The sequence below is a fragment of the Fonsecaea multimorphosa genome (assembly GCF_000836435.1).
Source record: "Fonsecaea multimorphosa CBS 102226 unplaced genomic scaffold supercont1.5, whole genome shotgun sequence".
Classification (NCBI taxonomy): Eukaryota; Fungi; Ascomycota; class Eurotiomycetes; order Chaetothyriales; family Herpotrichiellaceae; genus Fonsecaea; species Fonsecaea multimorphosa.
The window spans coordinates 330119-345619 of record NW_015971639.1 but is presented as its reverse complement, the minus strand read 5'-3'; the positions used below and the strand labels follow the sequence as shown (position 1 = coordinate 345619).

At 53.8% G+C, this 15501-nt stretch overlaps 6 protein-coding genes across 6 annotated transcripts; 4 read left to right on the top strand and 2 right to left on the bottom strand.

Annotated features, from left to right (window-relative positions):
- Window positions 1-592: 592 nt before the first annotated feature.
- Window positions 593-2419, bottom strand: Z520_03334 (uncharacterized protein; the record flags this gene model as incomplete). The annotated part of the gene is made up of 6 exons (XM_016773845.1): window positions 593-710; window positions 802-1560; window positions 1629-1810; window positions 1877-2092; window positions 2167-2201; window positions 2260-2419. The coding sequence occupies 6 exons, from the start codon at window positions 2417-2419 to the stop codon at window positions 593-595; spliced, it is 1470 nt and encodes a 489-aa protein (XP_016634791.1).
- Window positions 2420-3116: 697 nt separating this feature from the next.
- Z520_03333 (uncharacterized protein) lies at window positions 3117-5134 on the top strand (the record flags this gene model as incomplete). Its single annotated transcript, XM_016773844.1, has 2 exons — window positions 3117-3518; window positions 3575-5134. The coding sequence occupies 2 exons, from the start codon at window positions 3117-3119 to the stop codon at window positions 5132-5134; spliced, it is 1962 nt and encodes a 653-aa protein (XP_016634790.1).
- Window positions 5135-5293: 159 nt separating this feature from the next.
- Z520_03332 (uncharacterized protein) lies at window positions 5294-6683 on the bottom strand (the record flags this gene model as incomplete). Its single annotated transcript, XM_016773843.1, has 2 exons — window positions 5294-6338; window positions 6400-6683. The coding sequence occupies 2 exons, from the start codon at window positions 6681-6683 to the stop codon at window positions 5294-5296; spliced, it is 1329 nt and encodes a 442-aa protein (XP_016634789.1).
- Window positions 6684-7463: 780 nt separating this feature from the next.
- On the top strand, window positions 7464-9092 carry Z520_03331 (uncharacterized protein; the record flags this gene model as incomplete). Its single annotated transcript, XM_016773842.1, has 2 exons — window positions 7464-7740; window positions 7867-9092. 2 exons carry the CDS (start codon window positions 7464-7466, stop codon window positions 9090-9092), a joined length of 1503 nt encoding a protein of 500 aa, XP_016634788.1.
- A 2064-nt stretch (window positions 9093-11156) lies between these two features.
- On the top strand, window positions 11157-13019 carry Z520_03330 (uncharacterized protein; the record flags this gene model as incomplete). Its single annotated transcript, XM_016773841.1, has 3 exons — window positions 11157-11184; window positions 11235-11531; window positions 11581-13019. The coding sequence occupies 3 exons, from the start codon at window positions 11157-11159 to the stop codon at window positions 13017-13019; spliced, it is 1764 nt and encodes a 587-aa protein (XP_016634787.1).
- Window positions 13020-13403: 384 nt separating this feature from the next.
- Z520_03329 (uncharacterized protein) lies at window positions 13404-15122 on the top strand (the record flags this gene model as incomplete). The annotated part of the gene is made up of 2 exons (XM_016773840.1): window positions 13404-13811; window positions 13872-15122. 2 exons carry the CDS (start codon window positions 13404-13406, stop codon window positions 15120-15122), a joined length of 1659 nt encoding a protein of 552 aa, XP_016634786.1.
- Between the last annotated feature and the right edge of the window lie 379 nt (window positions 15123-15501).

Here is a 15501-nt window from a genome sequence, read left to right as displayed (position 1 = left end):
ACTCTGTCGGAGGGGTTTCCTCGCTATGGCGTGATTTTAGGTCCGATGCCATGATATCCCGCCCGCGGAATGCTGTGTATTCCGTAGCTGGAATCACTTGGCCTTGGAAACCCACCTAGAGGGGGTCCGTGAGACAAGAGGGGAAAGGGCGAGTCGGGCTGAATACTGTACATGGTTGGTAAGTTCAGTTTCTCGGTCCCGGGATAATAGAGATAGCATGATACGCCGTTTCGAGTCAATGCAGGTAGTCGAGTTTCGAGGCCTTTTTTCCTTCAAATGACACCGTTTCGTATTACTCGGTACATATTCCGTCATTTCTGCTTTTGTACCTAGGTATGGTATCGTCGTAAGGCTTTTATAACGAACACTTGGTTCCATTCTACGCTGTTCAAATCTAGGTGGTGGTAGTAATTATTGTTCGGACCACACAATCTTGGAGGCTATTTGACGTTTGAACGTGTATCTAGTCCAGGCACTGAGGAAGCTGTTTCACCCCCCCTTCCCCGTCTCCAGTATTGGTGAATCCACCACGAAATACGGCGCAAATCGTGGGATGTCTGAACCACACAGAGGGTAACGAGCAGTAGTATGGTCAAGCTTCCAGGACCTTCTCGGAAGGCAGCTCCTGGATCAACTGAGGCGTGCTGTCGACCGGAGACTCCAATGCCTCGTTGCGCAGATAGTCTTCCTCGATATCCTCGGCCGGGTTTCTGGTGATGGTGAAAAGAAAATTGCGTTAGCGTACGATATATAAAGGAAAAGGTGGAGGAGGAGAAAGGATAAAGCCTTCTATTTCCGTACCTTCGCCTCTTGATGTACCACGAGATCCAATGCGCGAACAGAATCAAGCATATCGCGTTGCCGAGCACAAAGGGATACCCCTTGACGAACCGGGGCGCCTCGACGGTCTTGAAAACCAACAGGGGCGTCCACGCCGTCGTGGACTGGGAGATGGTGTTGATCAGCACGAGCGTGAAAGCCCGTTCGGCGGGCGAATACCGGAGCTGCGTGTTGACCCAGCCGTAGAGCACGCTGGACATGGCGACGGCCGAGTAGGTGGTCATGAAGGCGAACCACAGCGCCGACTCGGGCACGTTCCAGACCGTCAGGATGATCAACCCGACGCTGTTCCAGACGTGGGCGACCGTGATGGCCCAGGCAGGTCCCCAGAGGAGGTCGGCCGAGAAGCAGATGAAGAGCACGTAGAAGATGCCCAGCGCGGGGGAGATGGCGCCCAGCTGGTTGAGTCGTCCGGCCGAGTAGCGCTTCAGGCTCTTGAGCCACAATAGATAGCCGCCCGAAGACGTGTTGATGCTGCCGTTCCAGAAGAAGATGTCCAGTAGCAGGAACGCCCACACCTGCCACGACACAGCGGCTCTTTTGAGTGTGCCGAGCGTGAAATTTCCCGACGTGGCGTGTCCGGTGCGCTGAAGGCGCGTCTTTGCGAGCGCGAGGTCGTGTTCCTTGATGAACAACCGGTTCGGGATGTCCGGGGTTCCGGGGAGAAGGAAGAAGCCCAGGAAGCCCACGGGAATGGTGATCAGGGCACAGATGATGTACCTGTTCAAAACCTAGGTCAGAAATGTTTTCAAACAGATGAGACAAGATTTAAGAGCGGGAACCCGTACATCCATCGCCAGCCTGCTAGACCGGCCACTCCGTCCAAGTGCTCCGAAGCCGCGGACTGCAGGAGAGCCGCAGTGAGCGTCCCCAGAGTCAACCCAACATAGAAAAAGCCGCCTCGCCGGGCGATTTCCTGTCCACGATACCACGATCCGAAGATGAAATGGACAGCGGGGAAATACGCGGCCTGTTCGTCTAGGATTTTAGTACCTGCAGGGGCGTGTGAGCAGCAGAAGAGCCCTGGGTCACTGACCTCGAACCAGCCGACCAAAAACCGGTATGCCATCAGCTCAGCATAGCTATGGACCCGATATTGCAGCAACGTGAAGATCCCCCACAAGATATCGAGCAAAGGGACCAGCCAGTGCATAGGGATGCGGGTGAAGAGGAACATGAACGGAATCTGGCCCAGAACGGCGCCGACGACGTAGATGGTCTGGACATGGACCAGCTGGTTTCCGTTGAAGCCCTGCGGAGAGAGAAGAAGATTAGAGAGGCTGAACGGCATAACATCCAAGAAAAGATGCATTAATCACCACCCACCAAGTCTTCCTTGAGGCCTGCGACGTATGCATTGTCTAAACGCCCCCGTTAACAACAATAGCTTACTCGCTCTGGATGTTGAATTTCACTCACTGATATTTGCCTGATCAATATACTTTACCCAATACGCCAGAAAAACATAAGGCACAATCAGGAGATCGAGTTTGGTGATGAATCTGCGTTCTTCTTTCGTGTCCTCTGGGGCAAACCAGCGAATTTGGTACCACTTTCGAGAGCCTGCTGTCTTCCCCATTGTTAACCCAAGCTTTCCGATCACAAAACAATGAATCCCTGTAACTACCTTTGTTGAAACCTCTCTGGGAGGAGTTCTTTCATATAGACCTGGCCGATCGTGGCCACTCAGGAAGGATCTGTTGGCTTAGCCATCTTGTCGAGCTCCTGACGACATGTTCCAGCGGAATGGCGAATCTTGAACCACGAGGGTTAGCTGCTTCAACGAGGTCTCTGTTGCTCGGTTCATTGCCATCGAGTCAGTTCTAGACTCTGGTAGCCAGTGCTGTAGCTGGGATCCCGAAATACTGCCCTGGGTTTCCATTGATTACCCATCTAGGTATGCATGCTCTCCCCACCCCGTAATGTCACGTAAAGTGTGAAGAGGGAAAATGGTACGGCCAATGCTGAGAATCAGAATCAAATTGTTATCATGTCGTCAAACTCCGATTGTGTTACGCCTTACAACGTCCTGCGCTGCGGGTTCGGCGATGGTGTCAATTAGTGGGTCGCGTTCGTGATGGTTGCATCCATTTTGCCTCGCTCTGCTGAGTGCTGGTTATGGGGAACATGGGCAGCTCTCACACGTGAGAAACACAGGAGAACACAGACACAGGTCGTGAGATGCTGCAGCATTGGCAGATAAATGTGTAACTTGGCCAAGTTTCGCGTTGTTCCAAGACGCGCGAAGAACCAGCCAGCAGACTGTTTGAACCAAAATGGCCAACGTCGATGTTATAGATCCATTTCAGGTCGGCGCCGTTAGCAACGGAGAACCGAATAACCACCAGTATCTTGAACAAACACAATCCCAGCAAAGATTGAAAGAGGCTCTGGTGGTCGTACAGGAGAGCAATCCAGCAGCTCAAGTCCCGGACGCTGCGATTTCCTTGGAGGAGGCGCCAAACGGCGAAACTCAGCCTGAGAAACGGCCTGCAGACATCCTCCATGAAGCATATCCCAAGTCAAACGTCCAGCTTCCTAACCATCACATTGACGATGCAAGAAGCTTGAAAGTTGTCATCATCGGCGCCGGGCTCTCTGGAATTCTCGCGGGGATATTGCTGCCAGTCAAGGTGCCAAAGCTGGAGCTGACGATCCTCGAGAAGAACGACGATGTGGTAGGTTGTGCAAATGACCCTTTCTTTCTGAGTCTGCTGACCACCATTCCTCTCAGGGAGGCACCTGGCTGGAGAACGTGTATCCGGGCGTCAGATGCGATATTCCCGCACACGTCTATCAGTCGACGTTTACTCCATACACTCAGTGGTCGCAGCAATTTGCCGAAGGCCACGAGATCTTGCGGTATTGGCAAACCCAAGCCAAAAAGTACGACGTGTACAAGTATGTCAAGTTCGGCCATCGCGTCCAGGACGTCAACTGGAGCGACCAAGACGCCCAGTGGACCATCACGGGAGTGAATCCCAAGACAGGAGAATCGTTCGAAGAAAAAGCAGACTTTGTGTTGCCGGCAATAGGTCGCTTCAACGACTGGAGGCTTCCATCTTATCCTGGCGTGTCAGACTACAAGGGTCATCTTCGACACACCTCAAATTGGGATCCATCATTTGATCCGACCGGGAAGAAGGTCGCCATCATCGGCAACGGAGCCAGCGGTATCCAGGTGCTGCCGAATCTGCAGCCGATCGCACAACACATCGATCACTATGCGCGGAGCAGGACGTGGATCGCGGGTTCGTGGGCAGGCGACGAGCGCACCTTTGAGCCGCAGTGGTATTCCGAAGAGCAGAAACGGGAGTTTCTCGACCCGGAAAAATACCTCGAGTTTCGCAAGGCGCTGGAGGACAAGTACTGGCGCCGGTTCCCGTCGACCTTTCGCGGCTCCGAGCAGAACCTCAAGATGCGAGAGCGCTTCGTCGAGATCATGGCCTCGAGGCTGGTGAAGAAGCCCGAGCTGCTGGATCTCCTCGTGCCCGACTTCAATCCAAACTGTCGTCGCCTGACTCCGGGACCGGGCTACCTCGAAGCCTTGACCGCCGACAACGTCACGCTGATCCAAGATCGCATCAAGCGCTTTACCGCCACGGGGATTGAGACGGTGACGGGCGAACATCGCGAGGTGGACGCGATCCTCTGTGCGACTGGTGCGGCCATTGATTTTGTCCCGCCCTTTCACGTGCGCGCTCGAGGAGTAAACCTCCGAGAGGCGTGGAGACCGCTTTCCCAAGGTGACAAGGTCGACGCCAGTCATTTTGGTTGGCCGTACACGTACCTGGGGCTTGCCGTGCCGAACATGCCCAACCTCCTCTTCATCCATGGTCCCCACGGGGCTGGGCCGTCAGGGACGGTGCCGCACAGCGTCGAGGTCCAGGTGACGTACTACGCCAAACTGCTGCGCAAGGTCTCGACGCAGGGCATCAAAGCCATGTGGCCGTCCAAGCAGGCCGCCGATGACTTTGTCGCCTACGCCGACGCATTTTTCCCCACCACCGTGCTCACGGACAATTGCAGCTCCTGGGCCAACGGCGGCAAGCCCGGCGGCCGCGTCCACGGCATCTGGCCTGGCAGCGCGGGACATGTCACCTTGGTGCGCAAGGAGCCGCGCTGGGAGGACTGGGAGTACGAGTATCTGCACAAGAGCGGCAATCGGCTCATAGGCTGGTTCGGCAACGGGTGGACGAAGAAGGAGAAGGACGACAACGAGGACATGACGGCGTATCTGCAGCTCGAGGGCACAGTAGATCTCAGATCGCTGCATGAGAAATGGTGGGAGTAAAACTCTGGCTTTGCGGCAACGCAGAGGTTGAACTTTCAAGGCCAGAAATTGAGGACTTTTACGATGTCAAATTTGATTCGCCTAGCTCTATATATTTTGGGGGATACTATGCAACAACCGTTTCATAAGATGACAAGACTGGCCTCCTGGAATGTTTCACTAGACCCTGACCACCAGTCTGCCACCACTGACTTCACCCCTCCGCATCGAATCCAGAGCATCATTGATGGCACCGAAACCTTCTCTCACCCCCAAGATTGTTGGGGGTACCAAGAGACCTTGAGATAGTAGTCGCTCTAGCCAGAGCATCAATACCTCGCCCAGCTCCGGGATCTCGTGGAACACTTTGATGGGCACGGTGTGAAAGGTGATATTGGTTGGCGGCGACCCTTTCGGTAATCCAGTCAGACCTACCAAGTGGGCGGCAGCATGCCCTGCATCTGGTTTTAGTGTGGGTGTAGGTGTGAGTGTCGTTGCCGAGTCTTCATTGTCGACAGGTTCGCAATGCTGTTGCAAGCATTGCATTAAGTGCTTAGCTGTATCTCGCCCGACCGTGTCCACGGCAAATCGCAGACTGTTGTTCGTCACTGACCTTGTTATCTCGATGGCTCTCTCAGGGTTGTGGTTGTCAACGACGATATCCGGTTGGGTCCTCGAATCTGAAGACACTCTCAGGGCATGTTTGCGGCAGTCCATAATGCTGATTGTCCGTAGTCCAATAAGCCTGGCAATCTGGTTCAGAATAAAAGCACTGGTGGAGGAACCGCCCCAGATCGCGAGCCAGTCCCCTGGTCGAGCCTTTTCAGTCTGGCTAATCCCATTCAAGCATTCCGACCTGATGTCCTCCGGAAGTCGCTGAGGGTCCAATCCTTTCACTATTGAGAGAAGGTTCGGTCCATTTGCCACTTTGGAGAAATCGAGTCCAACACAAATACCAAGACAAAGAGCTGCGGCAACGAAGGCCACGCCTAGTCCCGCTCCCGATTCAGGGGTTACGTTCGCTGGCAGACGGCAAGTGTTGAAATCGGTGGCGACCACGCATTGTTGGTAAGCGGCTTTGCGAAGGTCCCTATAGTCCGTGGATATGACAATGACCGAGTCGCCGGGTTTGAAGCGCGACTCCTGCCTTGGACTTATGGCGACCTCTCCCACAAGCTCACGACCTGATATGTAAGGGAGTTCTGGAATGCCGAAGTTGAAATCTCTAAGCTAGGTCAGTATACCACATTTGCCGAGATTCTCGAACAGGTGAGGGGTTTCTTTACGGTGCTTTCCAATCGATTGGGTTGAGGCCGATCACTCTATTCCAGACCAGAAGTTCTCGGTTGTCCAAAAGTGGCGGAATGGGGTGGTCTAACACTTCGGCGTAAGGCTGTTTGGGGCCATGGAGCAGAAGAGCACGCTGCTGCGTAGATATGCACGGCAGCGACGAAGAGGACGTCGACGATTTTGACGAGGGGTTCTCAATCTCTCGGACGGTGAATTCTACGGTGATGTCTTTGGCCGTACTTGTGGTCCTCAAAGACCGGAAGAATCGAATGAACCCCATGGCTTCCCCAGGTGAATCAGTTGTGTTGCTCGGTGCCAAATACAAGATAATCAGTCGCTAGATCTTCAAGTCGCCTTAGGGCTTGGGACGACTAATCTGAAAAGCGAGATCGGATGACGGAAGCCACTCGAGGCATATCATTGTAAGCAATATTCTCACAGGTCTTGTAAAGACTCTGACACAAGATTTGAACACGGTGTATTTGTGATGCTACCTGTATCGCGTACTGCTTGGTAAGTAAGGAAGGGAGTTATCCGCTTACATGTAAAGTGCCTTGCACATGGTATGTACTTCATGCTGAGCCTGAACGAGACTATGTCGTGCTCAGACCCTATGAATACCTAATCGCGGTTCCACACGAACATGTCCGCTTGAAATCCCACCACAGGATCTTTTCCGCTACGGCGTGTAGGCAAATACTGACAGGACGAGACGTTTTCTCTCTGCTGAAGCGGGTTGGCCACGCAGCAAAGCCGATAACCAGAGTCTGCAGTTGATCCACTTGCTTCACTTCCAGAAGCATTTCCAAAGGATGAATCAGGGAAGGTGCGGAAACGTCTCTCGTATTGCGTGCTATTGAACGCAATGACGCGATCCAGGTCTCTGCGAGACTGTCAGCATCGCACAATTGACCGGAAGTGAGGGTCAAGCATGGGACTTGACCAAGGAGATATGTTTATGTTGAAGTCCAGCGCCATAAGAGTGTCTGAGCGGACGACCAGACGCCCAAGAGCTGAGAGACGAGAAACCAGCACTCCGTACTCGGGACGTGAATTCGAAATGTCGACAATTGAGGCTGGAAGCGCTCAGACGAACTTGAATGGCGCGAAGGGCGGGAATGGCATGGCGAGTCTTGGCGGCGGAAACAAGAAGCAACTCATCCTCAATGCCTTTGCCATGAACACGCCTGGTCACCTCTCTCCAGGGCTTTGGCGACATCCCCGAAACAAAACATACAACTATAAGAAGCTGGGTTTCTGGACAGACCTTGCAAAACTCCTCGACGAAGCTGGGTTTCATGCCTTGTTTCTTGCCGATGTCCTCGGGGCTTATGATGGTAGGTTTTGCAGACTAGGGATAGTCGTCCTCTTCCTGTTCAGTATGGACGTTTCCATTGCCGTGATTATCATTGACTGCCGAATCATCCAATTGAGCATATGACCACAAGCTGAAGGGAAATTAGTCTACAAAGGTCCTGCAAATACAGGTCCCGCCCTGGAGTCTGGTGCCCAGTTTCCCGTCAACGACCCGTTGTACCTGGTACCTGCCCTGGCCGCTGTGACGAAGAACCTCGCATTCGGAATCACTGCCAGCACAACTTATGAGCAACCATATTCTCTAGCAAGGCGCTTTTCGACAGTGGATCATTTGAGCAACGGGCGTGTGGCTTGGAACATCGTGACCTCTTATCTCGATAGTGCAGCTCGTAATTTTGGTCTGTCCCAGCAGGTTGAACACGATGCGCGGTACGACTTAGCAGAGGAGTATATGGAAGTCTTGTATAAGCTGTGGGAGGGAAGCTGGCGTGGGGATGCTGTTGTGGCGGATATGGAGAGTGGTGTCTATGCTTTAGGCGACCGGGTTCGACAGATTAACCACCAGGGCAAGCACTTCAACGTGCCAGGTCCTCACATTTGCGAGCCCTCTCCGCAGCGCACACCATTCCTTTTTCAAGCTGGGACTTCCAAGAGCGGACGGGCATTTGGTGCTAAGCACGCAGAAGTGATATTCGCCGGAGCACAACTGCCGGAAAAACTCAAACCTTCGGTTGAGGCCATTCGTCAGTTGGCGCGTGAGGCTGGTCGAGATCCCTATCATGTCAAGATTGTTGCCAGCATGTGTGTTATCGTCGCCGAGACGGATGAGGCTGCCCAACGCAAACAGGAGGAATTCCTTTCTTATGGCAATCGAGAAGGAGCCCTCGCTCTGTTCGGCGGTTGGACTGGGGTGGATCTTTCGACTTACTCGGAGGACGAAGATTTCCGGTTTGTCAAGATGCCTATGATCAACTCTATCATCAACGGATGGGCAGACACTGTTCCGGGAAGTGAGAATCTGAAATGGAACAAGGCCCGTATCGCTGAGTACTTGCTACTGGGAGGGATGAATGCGAAGATTGTGGGGTCTCCCTCTACGGTGGCGGATGAACTCGAACGTTGGGTAGAAGTGGCAGACGTGGATGGGTTCAACTTGTCTCATGTGGTGAATCCTGGCTCTTTCGAAGACATTATTCAGTTTCTACTACCCGAACTTCGTGCCAGGGGTATTTTCCGAGCTGGAATCGAGAAGGAAGGGCTCACCGCCCGCGAGCAATTCTTTGGAACACCGTCGTTGATGAGTGACCACCCAGGGAGCAAGTTCAAATGGGACGTCGGAGATGATATACCCCGATACTTGCAGGGGCAGTAGGAGGGGCTATTGCAGCAGAGGAGCTGACATTGCATGGTAGTGCCCCTTGTTGTGCAGTTATCAGGAAACAGGCCAAAATAACTTTGAAGCATACTTGATGCCGCACCGGGTTCTTGCTTGGGTTCATACTTGTGGTTCATGCAGCTGTGGAGGAGTTCTTTCGGCCAGGAGCAGAGCCGGCGGTCATTCGTTGCTGGGGCGCAAAACATTTCCCAGATTTGGCACATGAAAGTGCGAGACTTGATGCCACATTGGAAGTCATCGGCGATGCCATGTGAGTTGGAGTTGCGCAGGATGAGCGCAGTGAGCTATGAAGAGCTTTGGCTCTGCAACTAAAGAAGCGAGATGGGGGCAGGCCTGGGCCAATCCAGCAGGTTTCCCGAGTGACCCCTCCATTGGTGTCAATTATTGCACTGGCACCCACTGGCACCCACTGGCGCCCAACTGGGGGTGATCACCATTAGCACCGCCTGTGACGTTAAGGACTCGCTACGACTTACTACTACAGCCCTCGCTGGGCACCTGGACCAGCAGGTACCTCGCTTCGAACTAACCCACACTCGCTCCCTAGACACGTATTGGTGCTATTATCTTAACTGCTTCAGCTATAGGTGGCGCCCAGGGGTTATTCTAGGACTGATCCCAGCAACGTCAACCCTTCCCCTCTGCGCCACCTCGTCAGTCTATCAGTGGGCAGCCAGACAGCAGACAAGTTGGCAAGTGGGCATTTCGGACATGGACACCGCCTTTTGACCTCATGCCTCGATCAACCGACTGGAAACTCGAACTGCTATTTCTGTGGTTTGCGCTCTGGACTCGTCTGTGATATGCGACCCGTCGAGTGACACACGGCCGAGGGGTAAGAAAAGCAGCCTCTCGCATGGGCGCCGAATATGCTGGTTGAGAAGTCTTGTTCAGACCCCGGACAGACGGCGAGACGGATACGAACCACCAGAACCATCGAGATGAGCAAAGCTGGGCCAGTCAGCTATCATCAAAAGCAATAGGCATTTGACGTAAGGGTGTTGTGCAGGCATGCGAGAACATCAACGCACTGGACTATCTGACCATGTGCTCGGGGGTTGATCCCTTTGGCTCGCTCCCCTGTTGCGGCGCCCCCTGCTCATGCTGTGCACCAACGTTAGCTATCCTTCGGTGTGTGCCGCAATGCCCGCAGCCATTCTCCATTTCCACACCTGCAAGTACCAGGTACTAACTGGTCTATGATTTCCAGCCAGGCATCATTGGCTCGTATATGTCGGCGAGTGGGTGTCGAGTCCCTGCAACTGATTCTCAGCTGCCGCTGCCGCTGCCGGAAGTGTCGAGTGGCAATACCTCGTACCTACCTGCCCAGTTGCCCTGCTGCCCTGCTGCCTTGGTCGTTGGGGCCTTTCCCTGTCTGAATCATCACTCTCATCCCCTTGGGTGTTGGGGCTGTCATTGATTCTGGCCCAGCTAGAAAACCCTCATGGCTATCTGACTTTTACTGTACATTCTTCCACTTATTTAGAGTTGGCGCACGTCGTAGTACTGCCAGGTATCTCTAAAGCGTTCAAAGGGGCAGCCGAGGCTGTCCTGGATAGAAACCGGCCCTACAACGTAGCTGTCCTTCCTACCTCCAGCCTTGCTCTTCTTAGTGGCGACGACGCCACTATTCTCAGGGTCACGCAGGCTTGCATACGGGCCGACAACCGTCACACCGAGCTAGAACGTCAATCCTCCATCCCACTTGGTCTTCTTGCATTTCGCCTCTGTATTATTGATGCACAGACCCTGTCCTCCCTTTCGGATGATTTCCATTCTCGCTCAACTTGGAGCCAACCACTCGCTACGAACTTGCTGCAAGCCAGCATCACCGTTCACCCGCAACCTGTACTGTGTTTCCATTGGTGGCAAGAGAAAAGACCTATCACCTGGGAGTTCATTGGTTGCTGGTGGTCATTGAGGAACCATTAAGAAGCCGACTGTTTCTCCCAATGCTCAGTGAAGAAGTCCAGCGTCTTTTAGGGCTGCTCGGTGCACATTGGCCTCTTGCCTTTGTGCTTTGCTTCTGATCTTGTCCATATGGAGACCGTCTTCATTACCATCCACGGTCAGTAACTTTCTAGGCTTCAGTTCGTGCTTTGCTGAGACCGCTCCCAGATCTGTCCCAGGATGCCCGAATCCGGTATTGTTCCGATTCGGTCGAGGACATACTGGGCTACTTTCCTCACGAGGTGACGGGGAGATCATGCTGGGACTACTTCCACCCAGAAGAGATCCCTTTCGCTAGAGCCGTTCACGGCCGTGGCATCAGTCTTGACAAGGCGGCTGTTATGAACTATTGCCGCATCAAGCACAAGGATGGCCATTGGGTTGGTTGTGAATGTGTCTTCACTGTGGTTCACGATGTCCTCGTGGCCAGTACTGCCATCTACCGCCGGGGACCAAAAGCAAGACGTACGTGAGAATCCACCTCTACGCAAAGCAGCCTGACTAATTCAAATAGAGAGAGCATTAGATGGAGCCGGTATCCGGCGCATCTTCTCCTCATCTCCTCGGGACCCCAGGTACCACATGTTGTCATACCTGTCCAACAAGTTCTACGACGAACCGGCTGCTCATATGCCAGAGCCGAGGGCTGCACTTTTTCTCAATCGCTTCTCACGCACCTCCACCGTCATGTTCGCCACCAGTGGCGTCGATGCGATCCTGGGTCTTCAGCCATCAGACCTGGTTGGAAAGAGCTTCTACCAATGTATTGACCAGGCCTGTCTTCAAGACGCCGTCAAGTGTATTGAAAGCGCCAAAGCTAATGACTCTATCGCCTACCTGAGATTCTGGTACCACGACCCTCTGCAAGCAAACAACATTGCTGATGGCGAATCCGTGGGTGATGAGAGCGATGAAGATGACGATGGTGGCGTTCCTCTGGAGACTGGCACGCGCCCCGGTTCGAGTGTCTCAATGGGGGATGCTTCAACTCCTCGTCAGACCGAAGATACCACACATGTGACTGATAATCAGGCGTTGAGGGCTTCTGAAGAAGCTTCCACATCTCAGGTCGACGGAATCGAGCCTGGGAATGTCCAACTGAACGGAGATCATGTTGCGCCTTCCACGAGCACCGATCTCGTCGTCAACGAGCATGAGGCGTTGTCAGACCATGAGCCTGTGCAGAACTCCGCTCCACAACAGGCTCAGCCAGGAGCCGCCAATGGAGAACGACTGGAGCTTGAAGCTGTCGTTTCTTGTACTTCAGATGGTCTTGTTGTCATCCTCCGCCGTGCGAGGCCATTGGTCCCGCATACACTTGGGGCAACGGAAGCTCCATATTATGCCAACGGACTGTTTGCATCGCCCTGGGCGCCGGAGCCGGTCATGCCTCCAACAATACAACAAACAACTGTGGCTCCCGCCGCTTCTTTCCCAATGACGGACTCGTCAGAATCTGGGTTCATGGCTGCTATTCGAGAAGTTGCAGTCTTTGCTTGGTCACTTACAGGAATCAACGGCTCTCTAGCGCAGTATGCTCGGGGTAAAGCGTCTCCAGAGGCATTGCCACCAGATGGTCTCCCAATCTGGGACCCTAACGCTGAGGTTGACGCGAAAGCGAATCAGCTATACAACGGCTTCCTGGGCAGTGCGCACCGCCCCTATGCTGGCCCACATGCGGACTCTGGCGAGTCAAACGTTGCGAAGAAAGTCGACGATCTGGGCAGCAGTGACGATGAAGTGCTCTGGAAGAGGGCACCAACAATGACGCCGTGGAGACGACCCAAGAGAAGAGCCCATCACGATGCTTTCGGAGGGGAAGGGAATGATGGAGTGGATGGTGGGAATGAAGATGGCAGGAGAAAGAAGGCCACAAGATCGCATTCCAGTTCCGGGCCGAGCTCAGGTTCTGGGGGAGCCTCTGCTGCGGGTTCTTCTTCTGGCTCGACCTGATAGCCTGGTTTTAGTGATTGATCGCAACCAGCCTGTGTGGACAAGGGCGCCAGCTTGAAGCGGGCAACCCTGTCGACATTTTGGTATACACTCATTGACGAGGACGCCATAATCTCATGAAAACGTCAAACGTAATGAGCTCTTACGAATCATCATGATGCATGATCTGTGAGGGATAACATGCTTCGAGTAGATGTGAAGTAGTCGGCAGCTCGTACGACTTGCGCTCGAGCCTTTTCAATTTCATGGAAGGCACGTGTTTTCGCGTTCCCGACGCGATATTTTGTGACGCTGCTCATTTACGCCTTTGAGAAACAAGACCATTTCATCCTCAACCACCCGTGTCTAATTCACACTCCAGAATTGAGTTACTGACGATGCAAGATGCCGCTTGTCAACGACAAAATGAATGCTAAGCAATACGTTCAAAATCGTGAATCTGTCACACATCAAGGCCGCCCCGAGAAGCGATCACTGACACCGCAGCCAAACTCCGGCCGTGAAAGGTCGCAGCAGCGACAAGATGAAGCCCGCCGCAAACTCCACCAGCAGCAGCAGCAGCAGCAGCAGCAGCAGCAGCAGCAACACGCGAGTCACAGCAAGGAAACAAACAGCGAAGCCATCAGTCGCCGGGATGCTGCAAAGTTGAAGTTGGACGTCCCGAATACACTGACGATTTCGAGTTCAAAGCTTGCTGCTCAGCCGGCTGGAAAGGGTGCAGCCAAAGACCCAGCAGCGATTCAGCCCAGCATGTTCTCCCGTCCTTCACCAAGCGTTGAACACCGTCACAATGTCTGTATAGCTTTGCTGGCCCCCGTGCTGGCACGACATCACCGACTGACCCAGCTCTAGGCGTTTGACGATACCCAAAGCATCCATCTAGACGACTCGATGAGCGTGGCCGAGGAGACGATTCGGCGCACGAAACCTTCCTTCAGCTTCCATCATGGCGGGACTATGCCACCCATCTGGAACGCCGAGCCTCCTTTCTCGCCTACCACCCACCATTTCGAAAGTCCAAAATTACTATTTGGGGAACGTGAAAAGACTTCAGGAGGACTCCCTGCGGATTGGCAAGCGCAGGCAGATGCTGAAAGACTTAGACACGGCTTTGACCCAGTGCACGGCGCACGATTCGGTCCCAGTGTCGGCCAAACGAAGTATGGGAAAGACGACCACCACGACGGGGAAGGGTCCGAACAGGATGGCGACATCGAAGAAGGGACGTCCATCGGGGAGGAGAACACACCCTCACGCACTCGAATCGCCCCTGAGGTTAAGGCTGCATCATCCAAGCATGGCAAAGTGAAAGTGAAACGGGGCCACAGGCCAGAAGAGCTGGCGATAACTCGCCCTTCACCATTGAAGCACAGAAAGTCTCTGAGCGACGTTGCGCCGGCTGTCGTGGTCGAGCCATCGAGCCGGCAACAGATCAATCGTTTCAACGTCTACAAGTCGCTCGAGGCAGACCCTGAGACGGCACCGCTGCCAGACAATCTTGCTCAAACGGTCCGAATCCCTCAGTCACTTGGATCACTTGTGCACCCACCAGCCTTCTCGTCCAAAATGTCTTCGCTCCACGAATCGTCTTCTGACGAAGAGAAACCTTTACCGGCAAACATCTCTGACCCTCTACGACTGGCTACCAAACATCGCCGCTCCGAAGCCGACCTGGATTTCGACCCGGAAATCCTCAAAACCAAAACCATGGCGGAGCTCGACGCCATCCCATACACAACGGACCCACGGTACTCATCAGCACCCGAGCCGGCTCTCGACGCCAACGGCACCCCGCTGACCCTATCCGCCAGACTCACGAACCTGACCAAAATGCGGCCCGACGACCAACGCAACCTGTTCAAGTCCCTGACCGACGCCGAGCGCGAGCAGACGGCAGACTGGTTCGTGGACAGATTCCGGACGGACATGCAGCGGCTGATGACCGCGCGGCTGGAGAGGAGGAAAATCTCCCTCAAGTACGAGCTGGAAGTGCGGAAGAGGCAGAGGCAGGTCGAGGCGAAGAGGGGGGACGTGGAACAGGAACTGGCCGGGCTCAAGAAGGGTGGCGGAGAGCTGATCAGGGGGAAATCGCCGGCGAAATGATGTTTCCTCTCGCTCTTTCTCTCTCCTTGTGTTTTTCTGTTTTGTTTTGTGGTTTCACAAGAAAGGCACGATACAACTGTACAAACACAACGGGGGCATTTGACAAGTGGGCGCTGTCCATTGAATCTGGCCCTGCTCGAGCGACGAAGCTCCTGCAATGGGGTGAGATTTCATCACGAAGTTATGACAGAATAGAGAGGGAAAGAACCAACGGACGGAGCCAGGCTCGACGCATAATTCGATGAATATACGACTTACTGTAAGAAATATGGACGTGCGGGACATGCCTTAGAGACTACATATGTAGATACATCTACCTACGTCTATATCAGCCCTGTCTGTCCGGGTATCAAGGACCCGGTACCCAATTGTGAAGTCG